Source organism: Megalops cyprinoides, chromosome 7 (genome assembly GCF_013368585.1).
Source record: "Megalops cyprinoides isolate fMegCyp1 chromosome 7, fMegCyp1.pri, whole genome shotgun sequence".
In the NCBI taxonomy this organism is placed as follows: domain Eukaryota; kingdom Metazoa; phylum Chordata; class Actinopteri; order Elopiformes; family Megalopidae; genus Megalops; species Megalops cyprinoides.
This window is the reverse complement of record NC_050589.1, coordinates 19223867-19240564: the sequence shown is the minus strand read 5'-3', so window position 1 is coordinate 19240564 and position 16698 is coordinate 19223867. Positions and strand designations below refer to the sequence as shown.

The following is a 16698-nucleotide window of genomic DNA, read 5'->3' as shown; positions in this document are numbered from 1 at the left end:
CATTTTGTTATTACCATTTCTTAATTCTTGTTAATTTTCCTTAAGGAACCAAACATGGGATCCAACGCAGTGAAAATATCCGTTAATATACAATACAGTATAGGTTTTAGTTTAGCTAAGGCTTTTGAAGTTGTTCACATTTATAAAAAAATGTGATATGTCCAAAACTACATTGCATAGCGCATGGAAAACAAAGCTTACAAATATCTAAAGTCCTAATTATTGCAGTAAAAAATGATTAGTACAAGTGTTTACATATGTCATATTTGATGGCTTGCATACATAACATCCTTACATACTACAGGAGCTCTTTTAGAATGTTTTCATTTTGAGGCATGCATAACAAATTAATTTCTAAGGAAATCAATGACATTGTGGAAGGACAGAATTTGCAGCTTTATGGATAGAAATTGTACGAAAAGACAATTATATCAAAGGAAAATAACTACCATATATATAATTACTATGTTATAATATATACTATATATAAGTTAATGAGAAACAACAGCTTGATGAAATCCTGAAATCCTCCAATTCAGTTCGATACATATTCAGTATATGTATTGCAATATTTGCAATATATATACTGTAAGCATATAATGAAAATTGCAACATATATATCAGTGCTATTATTTCTCAGTTCCAAGGTTCAAGATTAAACAGAATAGTTTGTTTTATCGTTTCAAATGAAGGTCCGCCATTCTGTAACAAATATCAAGCTTAATATCAAATACTACACAAACAACCATATGTAGTCAACCATAGTTCATTACACAGCCAAATAATTAATTATTACATATTATCATTGCTGCATTGTTTGGGAATTCCCTAATAACTACATTAACTCAAAACACAGCAACCAAAGAGAATACTGAAGTCGTTTCTTGACCAATCATTTTGAATCTCCGGTGAAATCTCGTTCGGTTCAGGAAGATACCCTAGTATCGCGGTTTTTTCGGCTGTGGCCTTGTAAACATAGCCGCTGTTGAAGGAAGACAGCGTAAATTCAGGTAGATTTCTTTTTTAATTAGCGATGTAGCTCGTTAGTTCATTGACTTAGAATAGTGCTGATGGATGATGAGAGATGTCGATGTAAATTGACTACGTAGATCCCATAAATCTCGCGGTTCGTGAAAACTGTATGCGGCGGGTGGCTCGCCAAACCATCAGCGTTGTCATGGATAGCAAGCTAATCTAGCTACCAGCTTGTAGGCAATTAGCAGGCTAACATTAGCTAATGCTGAAATATCAGGCTGCAGTGTTTTGCTTGACTGGAAGTCCTAACTAAATTAAATGCAGTTTCACGACGATACAAAACGATCCACATGATAATATGCAATGTACAGCCACACAATGTGTTACTAATTTATGTTTTGAGAAACCATCGCCAGCCAGCTAAGTTAGCCACTCCATCGATAGCTGGCCAGTTAACTTTGCAGCTGAAACTAAAAATAGCTGGCCCTTGCTACCTATGAAGGCATAATTCAGCTAGGTATCTCAGTGAAATACTGAATCTGGCAATATTGCAAGCCAATTTGTATAACCTATTCGCTGTCGCACCCAAGATTCATAGTAGCAAGATAACGTTACGTGGCTAGTTGTGAACCCTTCGAATTTAGTTAATTAACTAGGTAGGTAACATTAGCTAGCTAACTAGCAACAGAATCCATTCGTTAGATAGCAAACGTTATGTTACAGCTGGGAATGTCCCTGTTTTTTGAACGGTGGCGAGCGATGTGACAATTTTCTTTATGAATTAATCACACTATCTGGCATTTGTATTGCTCTCAATCCGAAGCATTCCTAGTTTACTGAATTTGCGGATGTTTGCTAGCCACCTAAGTTGCTATAATATTGTCGACAGCGAGTGGGTGTGTACTTTTTAGGTATGTTAATTAGAAGAACTCGAGCAAGGCTTTATCCGTTTTCTTTCTACAGACAATTCATTATGAGTTATGCAGAAAAGCCGGAGGATATCACGAAAGATGAGTGGATGGACAAGCTCAACAATGTCCACATACAGAGAGCAGACATGAACAGGCTCATCATGAATTACCTGGTGACGGGTAAATGTTTTCAATATAACATAGCCATCTATGTTTACATTTTAAGTAAAAGAAATTTTATACTTCTTTCCTCTGAAGAGCAATCAACAGCTTAATATTTATGTTTTGCTTTGCAGAAGGGTTTAAAGAAGCTGCAGAAAAGTTCCGAATGGAATCTGGAATAGAACCCAGCGTGGACCTTGACTCACTGGATGAAAGAATAAAGATCAGAGAGATGATTCTTAAAGGGCAGATCCAGGAGGCCATTGCACTAATAAACAGCCTCCACCCGGAGCTGCTAGACACAAACCGCTACCTGTACTTCCATTTGCAGGTAAAGGTGGCTCTGCACTTTCTTTGTTAGTCATGACTCCATTTTAAAACCGTGGCTTGACTCAGGCACACTCTACTTAAGTCACAAAGAGTAATAGAGCCTTAACCTCCTTGCCCTGTGCAGCCTCTGGCCTCTCTCTTTTTGCTCTTATGCTCCCCCCAAATATGAAATCTCTTACCTACCCTAACATGCTTCTCCCCCCTCCTGCACTGTCTTTACCTTTTCATTTTTCCTTCATTCTTTGCACCCCCTCCCCTCCTGCCTCACTCTCCTCCATGTCCTGTCTTCCTCCTCACCTTCCTCACCCTGTGCCCCTCTTACATCCTTCCCTCCACTTTGCAGCAGCAGCACCTGATTGAGCTGATACGTCTGCGTGAGACAGAGGCAGCGCTGGAGTTTGCGCAGACGCAGCTGGCGGAGCAGGGCGAGGAGAGCCGCGAGTGCCTGACAGAGATGGAGCGCACGCTGGCCCTGCTGGCCTTCGACAACCCCGAGGACTCGCCCTTCGGGGACCTTCTCAACATGATGCAACGGCAGAAGGTAAAAGAAAAGGCATCTCACAGAATAAAAGCTTGGGGCAGAGTTACATATAGTTTCGCTAAGAACTAAAAGGTTTCTCTTTCATTGCTCTTAAATAATATATTCTGAAATGTGGGGAGATGGTTGTACTCAATAAACATGGAAAAGCATGTAGCCTTTGATTTTGTTGACAGAAAGAACTAAACAAAAGACAGGGAATGAAAGTCTGACATTAAATTATGGCAAATTAAAAAAAAATATTTTGACAACAACTGTAGGCATCTTATGGATTTTTCATTCTAGGTAGTTAGTAAAGACAGGATGTAATATTTCAAATCCTCCTTAAAAACTGTATAAGTTGGCATTTTGTACGAAATTCCGTTTTTTGGATCAGAAATATTACTAGAAAATAGTTAGGCATTCCATACCTTCCATGCCAAAAACACATCTACCCTGAAGGGGGAAGGGATTCCTGTTAACCCTCACTGCATTAGGTACCTCCTTCTTTTCTCCTCACATCTCTTCCTCGCCTCAGTGGTCATATATGAGGAATCAAGGAAGAGATGCCAGGGAGAGACGTGAGGACTTGAATAAAGTAATGGAATGCACCCCATATCTTCACTCACATGAGAAAATGTTTGAGATTTGTGAAGATATACCAACCAGGGATTTCTCTTCCCTTAACTTTGTTTTCTGGTATCATGCCAGAGGAAAGAACAAAGTCATCTTTCTGCTAATTGTTCAAAGTTCAGCCCTACCATTAGCCAAAATGTTCAGTTTAGTTTTCAAAAATTTAAAAAGTAAATTGTTCATTAAACATAAGAAATAACTATATATTTATTGTATAATAAGAAACTGGCATAAATGGCATAAACTATTACAAGTTGTCTATTTCTGTGGAATGATATTATTTTTGACGTAGAACCATCCTACTGGCAAATCTGAAATAAGCCAAACAGCTTGTTATAACTTTTATCTTACTTATGTGTATACTGAATATAATGTTTTCATCTCCTTTTTCCTAGGTTTGGAGCGAGGTAAATCAGGCCGTGCTAGATTATGAAAACAGAGAGTCTACACCCAAACTTGCAAAATTGCTAAAATTGTTACTGTGGGCACAGAACGAACTTGACCAGAAGAAAGTCAAATACCCTAAAATGACTGACCTCAGCAAAGGGACGATTGAGGACCCCAAGTAAACTGCAGACTGGTACAAGTGCACTGTGGGGACAAACACAAGGACACTAAGTTCTTCCTATTTATAATCAGTGACTGAACCATATACATATATATGTTTTGTTGCTTATGAGAGAACTTAATCAGTTGTGCAGAAATGTGAGGTTGAATTATAAAGTGAAACCAGGCAAATGGCCAAAAATGTAAACCTTGCATTATCAGATTTGGAAACTACAAATTAAAGCTACTTTAGTACCTTTGTGGATTACTCAAAAGTACAAGTCACTGGTCACTTTTTCTATTGTTAGTCACAGCAAAATTTAAATACCACCACAGTTTAATGTCAGCAGGATGTGGATAAGGGTGAAGTTATGCGAAAACACAGTCGAGTATTTTAAGCCTAAATTAGGCCCTATATTGAGGGGTACTACATTTTTTATACGTTCAGTGCTCTGCCTTTGTGGGATCAGTGTGTCATGTGACATGTGAATGACATTTAGTCTGCCACCTCTTATACCCTCCACATTGATCAAAAAGGCATTGTGGGGAGGGCAAATGATGCCATTTGTTGAACCTGAAGATCTTGATTAACCATTTTGCTTTTTTTGCTCAACATAAGCATGTAGAATCTTTTTGCAGTATTTGTACTGAGGGGCGTGAGGGAGCTGAATATGCCCTGTAAATGTTCTATGAAGTTGTTAGTGCATTGCAGTTATTGTTTTCCACAGCAGTTCTTTCATTTCATCCTAACTATACTGTAAACAAGGTGATTTCAGAGAATGTGAAAACCATAAGTGTCAATAAAGAAAGTTTTTTTGCAGTAGGATTTGCAGGTATGAAATAAAGGATTCTTTTGAAGAAACCTGTGTATATGTGTTATTTAAAGGGCACCAAAGGCTGTTTGATGAAGGGATTTTTGTATACTGTTTATCACAAGTGACAACTTTCATTGGAAAGGATATCCAAATGCATACAACAGCCATTTAGAACAGTATTCACAAGTTATTTCAGAGGTGTCGAGAAATTATACACTAGATTATCAGAAGTGACGTTCCTCTTGTATATTCTGTTTGTCTGCTGATCTGCTGTCAGACTTTGCTGACTGCAGTCTTACATAACGACCCCAACACTGGATGCCCCTGCATATTTCAAATTCTAGGTACGTATCCTCATAGGCAGGCACGTGGACTAATAAGAAAACGTACATGCCATGCCCCTGCAGTAGAAGAGTCAGATGCGCGAGGAGTAGCAGCCCCTGACTGCGACTGACGTATTTCCTAAATGTTAGTTAAACGTTGTCAAAGGAAGAAAATGCGGTTTATAAACGCATTTCGTTTCTGTTGAGGATATCTGATGGGATTGTAAATATCCCACACATGATCGTGTCATTTAAGGGAACTAGTCAGCCGGCTGACTTGTATCTACCGATTTCCCCTTGAAAATATATCATAGCTAGCCATCTGATATACTGTTGATTTAATAGGGCACATTTGCTTAGGACAATTTCTGCTTTGCACAGTCATGGTGAAGGATATTTTAGTCTTTCATGGGACTACGTAAAGGTGGTGTAGAGCTGCCTTTTCTGACTCATTCACGCTCTTTTCAGAAAGGGCTCAAGGCTTTTACTTCCTGATTTAACCAAACGCTGGCAGGAAGAACTGCGTGGCTGAGAAAAAAACTGACACGTGGATTATCAACACTCCCTGAAACCAGAAAAAAATACAGGCTCGACTCGACAGTAGTTTCCCTACATCCGCCCATGCTTGCATTACCTGCCTGGCATCGTATCTTAGTGGGTGTAGTTAGTTAGCTAGCAAGTTTAAAAGAGATGATACTGTATGCCCTCTGGACCAAATCGTCCTTATTTTCCCTCAGACCTCAGGCGTCCTCCAACTACTGATTTTTTTTTTACTGCAGGGTTAAAACAGTCGCTAATAGAAACACCACTCATTGAATGGCAATTTTACAAAAACATGGAAAGAGCTCCAATCCGGATTTGGCCAATCTCAAAGATAACACCCCAGACAATTTCGGTGCAGTTGGATCTCAGAAGAAGTGGACAGAACCGAATGCGAACTGGTCGAGGTAAGACGCAAGTGATAAGACAGTTTGTCGGCTAGCTAGATAATTCAATGGCGTTTACATTAAAAAGATGTATGTGTGATGATGCTGTAAAGAACCAAACGAGAGTGTGCTGCTCTGTTGTGATGCAATGCGAGTAGCTAGCTAGCTTCAGCACTTGGCCAGTCAGCTAAGGAAACGGGATAGTGTAAGGTAATCTTAACTAGCATCATAGCCACGTCTTTACAGTGAGACACGTAGCAAGCTAGCCAAACATAAGTAACTAGCTAGCTTGCTAGCGAATAAGAAGCCAGTTGTTAGCTATAGACAGCTTTGTATTCACAGATATGTGTTTTGTATCTAGCTAGCGTCTGGTAGCCAAATAGCAAGACCAAGACTTTGGAGGTGAAAAGGGGGGAGCTAGCCAGTCAGCTGGCTAGCAAAGTGGGCACTACTAGAAACGTTTTTATCACATTAGGAAACGATTTTAGCTGTGTACCTAGCTCATTGTGAGTATGAACTTTAGGGGAACAGGAAATTGTTGCTGTAGCATTTGCATGTTTCCAACTAGCTCGAAAGCCATATTTCATGGCTATGATGACTTTTATTGGAGGTACACAGGTGACTAGAAAGCTAACTGTGGCCTTCATAGACTGAAACGGTACAGGGAAAACTAACTAATATGATCCAAAATGACAGGTTGTTTTTTAAAATATGAATTTGAGCATGCACAACTAGCCAGAGCTAGCACTCAGTGCTGACAAGGGAATGAATGTCTCAGGAATGAGGTCTGGCTAGTTAGCTGACTTAGCTTGACTAACATTAGTGATGTAGACAGTGTATATCGACTTGAAGTTCGTCTGGAGAAGAATGCTAATTTATGATGAAGTAATGTATTATGTGTATTATCATTTATATAAGATAAATAGCCACATAAGTACCAAGCAGCGTTTAGCTAACGGTACGCGGTTATCTTTAACTAACCACGTTAGCGTTCCAAACAGAAGTGGATAACGTATAATTAGCTTGCTAGACTAGTAAAGTCAGCAACGGCATTGGGTCAAGTAAGAATTGTCGCAAGGAAAAGAGAACTGAATTTGCAAGCACACTTCTACAAATGTTCTTTGTGGAGGTAACAACTTTTTTTTATTAGAAACTTGACTAGCTATCTAATCAGATGATAATCAGATGGTCCGCTGAGCTGTGTTCTCACAAGACTGGTACTACATACCAAGGCTAACTTAATACGGAAAACGGACATTATTAAAACGTCGGTTTTACGTATTGGATATACAAAGCTAGCTAGAGTCACTGACAAACATAAACACCAACCTATTTATTACAAAATTACACAGTTGTTATCTGCTGTCTGTCTAATAGAGTTAGGTACAAAGGTCCAGGAGGGACTAATGAAGACATGAGGCAGAAGAAACTTGCGTGCGAGTGTAGTATTACCCACCACATCACATGAAGTCTGTAAAAAAGTATTTGCATTAGTTGATGTAGTCATTGTCAACATACAAACGTACAGTACCTGATGGTGAGTTTTACACACGTCATTTTTCAAGGGTAATTTTGTGTAAAAATGCATCGACACCAAAAAACATTAAATCAGATTTGCACATTGCACACGCACATTTACAAAACAGATCTCGATGCCACACAGTATTTTTGTTACATGCAGTGGAAATGCGTTCAGGGTACAAACACGATAAATAAAACGAACCTGGGTTTTTTAGGCTGACTGTAAGCTATTTCACAGTACTAAAATTAATAGGAATGTTACCAATTTGTCTTCTCATTGTAATATTTCAGATGTTTATACAGGACAAAATATGAATAACATATATCTTCAAATTACTATAGGAATTATCACTCCAGGCTAGTAATTTATCCACACATTAATGTGCAATTTCACATGTAAACTTTAACAGATACATGATCCATAAAATTTGAAGTTTATTTTACATGTCTGAACAATATATTTAATTTCTGTAGATTTCTAAATGAAGAAAGAGGGAGAGGACTCAGCATAGATGCAGTGCTGTCATATGGTATAAATTGAATGGTTTCAGAAAAAAATAACCTTTTTTTTTTTTTCTTCAAAAAGTGAAAAGTGGCCTAACTCAGCTCTGTCCTGCAAACTCTCCTCATCTCTGCAGACCATTGGCGCGAGTATGGACGGTGGTGCTGCTGCTAGGGACCTGTCTGCTGTATTGCGCACGCGTGGCCATGCCCATATGCGCGGTCAGCATGGCAGACCAGTTCAAGTGGAGCAAGAGCGAGTCGGGCATGGTGCTGGGCAGCTTCTTCTGGGGCTACTGCTTCACCCAGGTCCTCGGAGGCTACGTCAGCGACAGGTGAGGCCAAGCACCTAGGGATGTATCTGCTGCTGCCATCACACTTGTGTCCTGTATTTGGATCTTCCATCCGGGACCATTAGGCCTGATCTCGGATCATATTATTACAAAATTATCCTAAGTTGAAGAAGTTTTTTTAATGGTGAAAAGATTATTTTTGTTTATACACAATATAATATTTGCATATGTAAATGCATGCCTGTTACTATAGGCCATTAAGTTTAACTTTTCTCGTGAGAATAAAGACAATTAAATATCTTAAAGGGAATGCAGCTGCTTCAACATCCGGTCGTAGGAGGATCTGTACTTTGAAAAAGCAAACTCAGTGATGCCACTGTTGTTTGCTTTTCTTTGTTTGCTACTCCTATAGAACTGAAAAGAGGGTCTATGTACAGAGACACACTGAGGCTGGCTTTATGAACTGTACTATTTTATTGTGACCTTCGCCTTCTTTGCTGCAACTCTAATCATATTAATTTTACAAGATTAAAAAATCATGTCCAAAACCCACCATAGGAAGGCCCTTGCAAGAACAAATATTGTTACCATTGATTGACACCATTTTGGTTGTTTCAGTTTTACAAATCAATCGATCAATGAGTTAAATTTCAGAACTAAGATGTTTTATGTGCGGTGCTATGAATTTCGAGATGGTGGAATGAAACATTATAACGCCATTAAGAACATTGGAATTTAAGTGTTGGAAGTAGCTGAGTAAAGGTTCCTGTGCCTTTCCCAGGGTGGGCGGTGAGAAGGTCCTCCTGTTGTCTGCTGCTGCATGGGGTGCTATGACAGCCTTCACCCCCATTCTGGCCCACATCTGCTCCCAGCCCATTGTCTCCATGACGCTGGCCAGATTCCTCATGGGGCTGTTGCAAGGTGAGAGGGGAGGTACCTGGGGGAGGGTGGGGAAGCGCGAGGAGAAAGAGAGGCTCGATTCAGTGAGATTAAGGTGTTGTTTGTATTTGCTTCGAAGGGAGCATCTCTTGGTTTCTGAACTTTGTAGCATACGTCAGCCACAGCCTTGGTTTGCTTTGAAGCGGAAGCGTGGTTTATGAGGTCGTCGCAGCCGCATTCACCGACCTCTTCACACCTGCACAAAGGATTTTAGGGCCCGTGTTCTTGCAATAATATGCACTCTATATTTGTTTTCATTGTACTGAGAAGGAGTTAGAGTGGTTCCATTTCACTCAATCTCATTCTAGTGTATAGAATGGCAAAATGTCAGAACTATCAACTTCAACCTGTAGAGCATCATACTAAGCTACATGCCCATTATCCCCAGAATTAAATTAATGACAGACAGCCATTGTTTGCTTGAGCTAATGTTTCCCTTCTGGATTCTGGGTGTGCTTCATGTACTGTGTGAGCACCATAGCTTTTTATTAAGATAAGCTGTGGACATGTCCTAAGAGGGGCAGTTCAGGTACCCCTTTCCACTGTACAGTTGGAAGGTTTGGCGTGGTTTTTTTTGTCCTGCTGATATGTGTCAGTTTTCTAGTGTTACTGGTTTTGGCCTGCTTACCCACAAGCTTAGGGTGGATTTGGCAAGCTGTATGTCTACACTGCTTTTGGTTTGTGCCGGCACTAACAATTTAGGGGGTAAAACTGGAAAGTTGGAATCACTGTACCATCATCCCTGGCCAAAGCAAACTACCAGAGGCAATAAACGTAATACAAGCTAGTACAAGTCTAGCATTTACACCCTAGCCTGCAGTGGCAAATGGGCAGCCACTGGTATGCGATGTGTAATGCCACAGCTGTGGTTGCATGTGATGCGGTAGAAAAGCAGTCATGCATTACCAGATCAGCCAGAAATGGTTCCAGTGGGTGCCACCCTGCCTTCAGCTCTACATCTGAGAGAGTAAAAGGAGAAATGGCAGGATGAGAGAATGAGGAAACGACCAGTTTACCATGCATGGCTGTAGTTGTATGTGATGCATACTAAACTATGTATAGCAATTCTACATGTAGACTTCTTAAAAAATACTATTGGAATGTGTCCTGTTGTCTTAGGTGTTCACTACCCTTCGCTGGCCAGTCTGTGCTCTCAGAAGGTGGTTGAAAGCGAGAGGGGCTTTTTGATGAGCACTGTAGGCAGCGGCTCTTACTTGGGGTGAGTTGCTCCCACCGGCTCCTACAGCACGAATGCTGTTTGATCACTGTTTGATCACTGTTGTTGCTGAAACAGTCAGAAATGGAGTGAGATCTTCAGCTGCCGCTGTTGTTCCCAGGACTTTGGTGATTGGGGGCGTGGGCTCCCTGATGCTGGACCTGTACGGATGGGAGAGTGTTTTCTACGTGTCTGGCCTGCTGTCTGTGCTGTGGGCCTACTGCATGTGGAAGTACCTGCTGAAAGGAGAAGGTAGGCATGTGTCATTGGCTCACTAAATGGCCACTGACTTCATTTCATGATTCTGTATGCCCCTTGTTATTTAAATTGATAAACATAAGTACAATTTTCCGGTTCTGAAACATTTGTAGCTTCATACCATGGCATAAGCTTGTGTTCTGTTGGATAATACTCTGTCAAACCATATCTCTGTGGTCCATGTTTTTATTTTGTTTCTCCTTTTGTGATGATGTTTTTTTTTTCCTTTTGTTAATGTAACTTGTGAAAACCGTGTTCTTCGTTTCAGGCCCTATCATCACATTAGAGTCCTTAGGGAATGCTGGGGCTCAGTCCAAACTGTCAAAGAGACATTGGCTGCGTTTATTCAAACAGCCAGCAGTATGGTAAGATAACAGCCAAGACAATGATCTGTGTGTGCTTTGAAAAACTTTAGGCGCTGCAGATACCATTTTGTGTGTTACGCACTTACTGTGCCATAAAATAGAACAAGAAGATCACTGTTCTGAGCGCAGTTGGCTGGCCTCAGGTCTTCATTTGGTTACATAGTCAAAATAACCTGTAGTTCCTGCTCTTAGTGAGTTTATTCAATTGAAAATAAAATGAAGCCTTTCCCTTTTCACCCGCAAGTTCAGGAATTACTTGCAGTATAACTCTTGTGTAGTGAAATGAAATTGCATGTGTTTCCCTGTTCTTAAATTTATCCAAGGCCAGAATCACTCTACAGGAGCTTTTCAGCAATCTCCTGACAACTGAGGCACACTTTAATTTGAAACTTATGACTAACAAATGAACTTAAGAATGATGACCCTCACTTTCTGGATGCCGTCAGTAATGGCTCTGTAAAGAAACAACTTTTATTTGTGGTGACTAGGAGTGAGGTGTATAACTCGGTTGGAATAAACTTTATTGGAAAGAACTTGCATTATTCAGTTCTGGTTTTAATTAAGACTCTCCGTAATGCTGTTCTGGTTTCATGTTAGGGCACAGTTAGAGCAGTGAAGGTTAATTTTCATGGAAACTTTTATTACTGAAGTGAAAATGGTGGAGGATTATGTTCTTTTTCTTCTTTAAATCCATCTCTCTTTCTCCAGTGCTGTGATCATTACGCACCTTTGCACCGCCAGTACCTTTTTCACACTATTGTCATGGCTCCCAACATTCTTCAAAGATACTTTTCCTGATGCCAAGGTAACATTTAACCCCTTACAGAAAGCCCAAAACCTCCTCATAATATATACCCTTGTCAATTAAGAGGTGATAAAAGAAATTTTGTACAAAGACCTGAATGGATTCTGAATATAATGGGGAATTGTTGTTTTAAAACCTCTAGTTGTGGTTTGAGTTGAAAATGTGTGCTTTTCAGTAAAGGAAGAAGAGAGGGGAAAAGAGGTAAACGTTGTCTACCTGCAGCGGGGTGACATTAACAGCCTGGCCAACGTGTGGCTGAGCCTTCATATATCTGTCAGCAGAGGGCAGCACAATAACCCAAATAAACTTGTTATGATTGTGTTATAATTTTGAGGTGTAACTTATATGACATTTTGGTCATGTTGGCCGTAATAAAATCTAACATACAATGACTTAATGCCAGAATATCCTGCACACGAAAGTGGTGCAACTTACCATCATAATTGGCGGGGAACTGTCACCTGTTGAGAAGTTGACATCTGCACACCTGTTTGTTTGCTCCCCAGGGCTGGGTGTTCAATGTGATTCCGTGGTTTGTGGCCATCCCATCCTCACTCTTCAGTGGGTGCCTCTCTGATCACCTCATTGGACAAGGTAAAGGAGTTCAGTCACTTCAGCTTTTAATCGCACGAGTGAAAAGCTAAGGGTGGGGGTTGTGTCTGAACTGTGTGGCTCACGTGGTGCCCCTCTCTGTTCCAGGGTTTGATACCGCTGCGGTCAGGAAGCTGATGCAGGTAAACACCTCTGCTATTAGCCTGGACAAAACAGCACTGGTTCCTCTGAATGTGCTACAGAGTGAATGCTTGGCACTATGGTGTTCCCACTCTACATACCAGCTGTGTATTACTGAGCACTGGGGAGTCATACTCTCTTTTTGCAAGGGGCAGGTGGGGCTTTCAAGTTCACTCTCTTTTGTAATCTCAGCTCACACCATCTAATCCTGGCTAGCTGTAGTTTCCTATGCACTGCAGGTGTGGAAAAGATTCAGCTCAGTAGTATGATCACCCCCGCCCACTCATTACATTACATTACATTATTGGCATTTAGCAGACGCTCTCATCCAGAGTGACTTACAATGTTATCCATTGATACAGCTGGATATTTTACTGAGGCAATTGTGGGTTAAGTACCTTGCCCAAGGGTACAGCAGCAGTTCCCCAGTGGGGAATCGAACCAGCAAGCTTTGGGTCATGAGTGTTGCTCCTTAGCCACTATGCTACACTGCCGCCCTGCCCCCCACTCTTGGCAGTCAACTCTGTCTTGGTATTCTCCCCCATCCAGTTCTTCTCCATGGGCGTGTCCAGTGTCTTCACCCTCTTCTTGTGTGGCACCACCACCTTCCCAATGGCCGTGGCCTTTGTCTCGGCCACCATGGGCCTCACCACCTTCAGCCATAGGTACCTGCATTCTTCCCATGTTTCACAACAGTGCTTCTCCGCCCCTTCCCCTGAGGCCCTGCAGCGCAGCAGGTTTTTCAGCATATTTTAAACCACCCCACCATCTGAGAGCTGGGAAGCTATTTAAAATAGTTTAAGATAGTCAAGATTAGAATGAGCTGAACGGGGTCTTTTTTTGTTTCACTAAAGAGGTACTGTAACATATTGTGAGTAGAAATTCAGGATCGCCTTGAAACAGAGTGTGATTTTACATGTACAAAAAAGGTTCAGTGGTAATTTCGCAATATAATGGTTTTTTCAATGGTTTTTCAGTATAATTTTTCAGAATAGTAATATTCTGAGTTCCTAAAGTGGGCTGTGTTCTAGCTTGTACTATGAGAAACAGTGGGCTCTGACTGAGTAGAGAGTGTTGGGAAAATCTGTGAATTCTTACTTGCCAGCTAGGCACATCCCCAGAAATAGTATGTTATAAGAAAACTATTTTTTCTTGAATACAGCAAATGGAAACATTTTGTTTTTCATCTTAATTATAGCTATGCAAATTTGAGGTAACATTTTAGGTAACATAACATAAACAAGTCTGGGAGTCCGTGCAGGGTTGTTACCTGTATTGTGAGTTTTTGCTAAAATTGAAAACACTGGGGTGTAGGGGCTGAGAGAAAAAGCAGAGTTAGGAGGCCCTGCACAGCACACCGTAGTGTGATGGTAATCCTGTGCTAACTCCTTTCTTCTCCAGCGGGGTTTCAGTGAATGTCCAGGACCTGGCTCCCTCCTGCGCCGGAGCTCTGTTTGGTAAGTGCTGTCAGCTGTGGTTTCTGTTGACCAGGTATCCAAGAACATAACTTACTCTGAGGGCAGGATTTCAGATCTGAGATAATTAAACCAACATGTATCCATTTCAGATTCAGGAACAGATACTGTGCATAACATTTTATGCTATGCACACACACATACACACACACACACAAACTGATTTTTCAGTATGCTTGCAACCTGGAGCTATTTTAGGCATGGTGAAGAGTTTACAGTAGTAGAAGTTAATCCAGATTTAACCTTGCACAGATTTATTCTACATGTTGATGGAGGAACAAAATCCTTTTCATATGAAAAGTTTTAGACCCTTTTCACCATCTGAAAGTCCAGAACTCTGCATAATCACAGTGAGACGGTGTGCTACCTCTCCTGTCTGCTTGGCACGGAGTGAGGGCCAGTGGGGGCATTGGGTTCGACCCAGGGGGCATACTTCTGTTGTAAAACAGCTGCTTGCCACTGAATCTGGGAAGCCCTCTGACACATTAAGTATGTGCTAGTCAACACTGCTTTCATTATGATTAATATTTGGATTCAGTTCAGCATTTCTGTGGGCTTCACATAACTTGCATGACGTCTATTCTCCAATTCAGACAATAGAGTCTTTGAGTAACAGGAATCTGTTTAGCGTGAGCAAAATGCCTTTGTTTTGCCAGTTAGATTTCAGAGGTTGTATATTATTTATGCTTTCTTTCTTTGCCTTGTAGGGGTAATGAACACATGTGGAGCATTCACAGGTGAGGGGAAAATTGCTTTTGCTTGCAAGAAGCATTCATAAATGTAGTTTTCATGGCTGGGAGATTTTCTTGTCTTATCAATGATTTTATCAACTCTTTTTGTTGTACTTAATTACACTTGTGACAAATGATTGTAGAATTGAATGAAATATGTTCTTGAAAAAAACACAGCCTTTCAGGTTTATATAAGACTTTTGTGCTCCCCAAAAGAAGTACAATGCATTGGTTCAATCTGTCATAAACACTTGAAGAGAGATCAGATTGAACCCTTTGTAATCAAACAATCACTGCAATAATGCAAGAAATTATATATTGTTGGACAGTTGTGTGCATGACATGGTTAGGAAATGGGAAAAGGACTTCCAAACTGCCATGTGAGAGGTGGTTCATTTTGAAAGGGCAGTATGTGAAAGATTGTTTGTGAAGTCTTGTATGCAAACTCAGAGCTGGCTGTGACAGTGGTGCTAATCTCTGTTTTTTGTGTGTGTGTGTGTGTGTGGGTGTGTGTGTTTGTGTTTGTGTTTGTGTGTGTCTCGTTGCATCATGCAGGAGTTATCATGGTGTATTTCTCGGGATACCTGATTGAAGCCACCGGGTCCTGGGCATCAGTGTTCGCCCTCATATCAGTGGTCAACCTCCTGGGGCTGGGGACCTTCCTTGTGTTCGCTGAGGCCCGGCGGGTCGACATCGAGGGCGCCAAGTCCAAATACCACAACATCCACATCTGAGTGTGGCGAGGGCCCACCTGTGAGAACCGCGGGCTTCAGGGGACCTGTACGCACCAAGCTGAGTTCCTCTTACCCTCCTCTGACCCAGGGCCGCTGGGGGGGGGAGGAAGCGGACAGCTCAGAGCGAACAACTTCATCTCAAACGAGTAGGGTTATTTTCATTTTAACCGACTGTTGGACTATTCAGGTAGGTAAAGGAATGCAAGGGACTGTTACGGTTCGTCAGGCCTGCAGTGAGACAGGGTGAGACATGAACGTCTCTGGTTTTATGCGATCACAAGATCAGGTGAACGCACAGCCTTTTTGTGGGTTTGTCTTGGAGGGGGGGGCCAGGGAGGGGGGGGGGGGGGGTGTTGTGTACTGTGTGCTCTGTGCTCTGGAAGCCTTTGATGGAGCGGAAGCTTCGGTTTTCCGAACTGGTTAGCGGTGCTTGTCGCACGGAGATGCAACAGGGTATCTCACCTGGGGGGCTGCAACTCATTGGGAACCTGCAGTGCAATCACTACAGGTGTGGGAACGGTTACCCCAGGCGTGGCCATCTCCGAGTGGCATCTAATTAAAAATGACTAATTGCCTTGCACTTACACTGACTTACTGTAGAACTCGCCTGTCATTGTCTCCTTAGTCAACACTCTCTCTGTTTTGCTACATTTAATCATGCTCCTCCTCAGAACTACACCGCTTTCACCGAATGCCATTTTCTGCAATTCAGTGTATTTCTTGCTAGTGTTTCAAGTAGAAAAAAGACCAAAGCTTTTTCGTTTTGTTACAGAAATGCATGATGTATGCCAAATACCTCGATCTGGTTTTTTCCTTTTTTATTTTTAAAATTGCACACATATATATATTTGTATATTTCTTTTTTTCCTTTCAAAGAATGCAGGCCTTGTACGCTGTCCTCTTCCTTTGAGTGATGGGCTGACGTTAAAAATGTTTACTGTGAAAGTGGCCACTGGAAACTGAGGGGGTTACAGAAGAGCTTTCTAGGCT

The 16698-nt window shown here is 41.3% G+C and overlaps 2 protein-coding genes across 2 annotated transcripts; both read left to right on the top strand.

Moving 5' to 3' along the window:
- The first annotated feature begins 955 nt into the window (after nt 1-955).
- On the top strand, nt 956-4835 carry gid8b (GID complex subunit 8 homolog b (S. cerevisiae)). The gene is made up of 5 exons (XM_036533869.1): nt 956-1010; nt 1939-2066; nt 2183-2379; nt 2722-2919; nt 3924-4835. The coding sequence occupies exons 2-5, from the start codon at nt 1949-1951 to the stop codon at nt 4095-4097; spliced, it is 687 nt and encodes a 228-aa protein (XP_036389762.1). The 5' UTR covers nt 956-1010; nt 1939-1948; the 3' UTR covers nt 4098-4835.
- Nucleotides 4836-5776: 941 nt separating this feature from the next.
- On the top strand, nt 5777-16002 carry slc17a9b (solute carrier family 17 member 9b). Its single transcript, XM_036533896.1, has 13 exons — nt 5777-6159; nt 8298-8495; nt 9235-9374; nt 10512-10611; nt 10730-10860; nt 11135-11231; nt 11940-12036; nt 12543-12630; nt 12736-12770; nt 13318-13433; nt 14170-14225; nt 14951-14980; nt 15530-16002. The coding sequence occupies exons 1-13, from the start codon at nt 6029-6031 to the stop codon at nt 15706-15708; spliced, it is 1398 nt and encodes a 465-aa protein (XP_036389789.1). The 5' UTR covers nt 5777-6028; the 3' UTR covers nt 15709-16002.
- The last annotated feature ends 696 nt before the right edge of the window (nt 16003-16698 follow it).

Coding starts and splice junctions, on each gene's coding strand:
- gid8b (XM_036533869.1), top strand. CDS start 1,949: ATGAGTTATGCAGAAAAGCCGGAGGATATCACGAAAGATGAGTGGATG. Junction 2,067..2,182: donor CATGAATTACCTGGTGACGG/GTAAATGTTTTC, acceptor TTTGCTTTGCAG/AAGGGTTTAAAGAAGCTGCA. Junction 2,380..2,721: donor ACCTGTACTTCCATTTGCAG/GTAAAGGTGGCT, acceptor TCCACTTTGCAG/CAGCAGCACCTGATTGAGCT.
- slc17a9b (XM_036533896.1), top strand. CDS start 6,029: ATGGCAATTTTACAAAAACATGGAAAGAGCTCCAATCCGGATTTGGCC. Junction 8,496..9,234: donor GGAGGCTACGTCAGCGACAG/GTGAGGCCAAGC, acceptor TGCCTTTCCCAG/GGTGGGCGGTGAGAAGGTCC. Junction 12,631..12,735: donor TGATCACCTCATTGGACAAG/GTAAAGGAGTTC, acceptor TCTCTGTTCCAG/GGTTTGATACCGCTGCGGTC.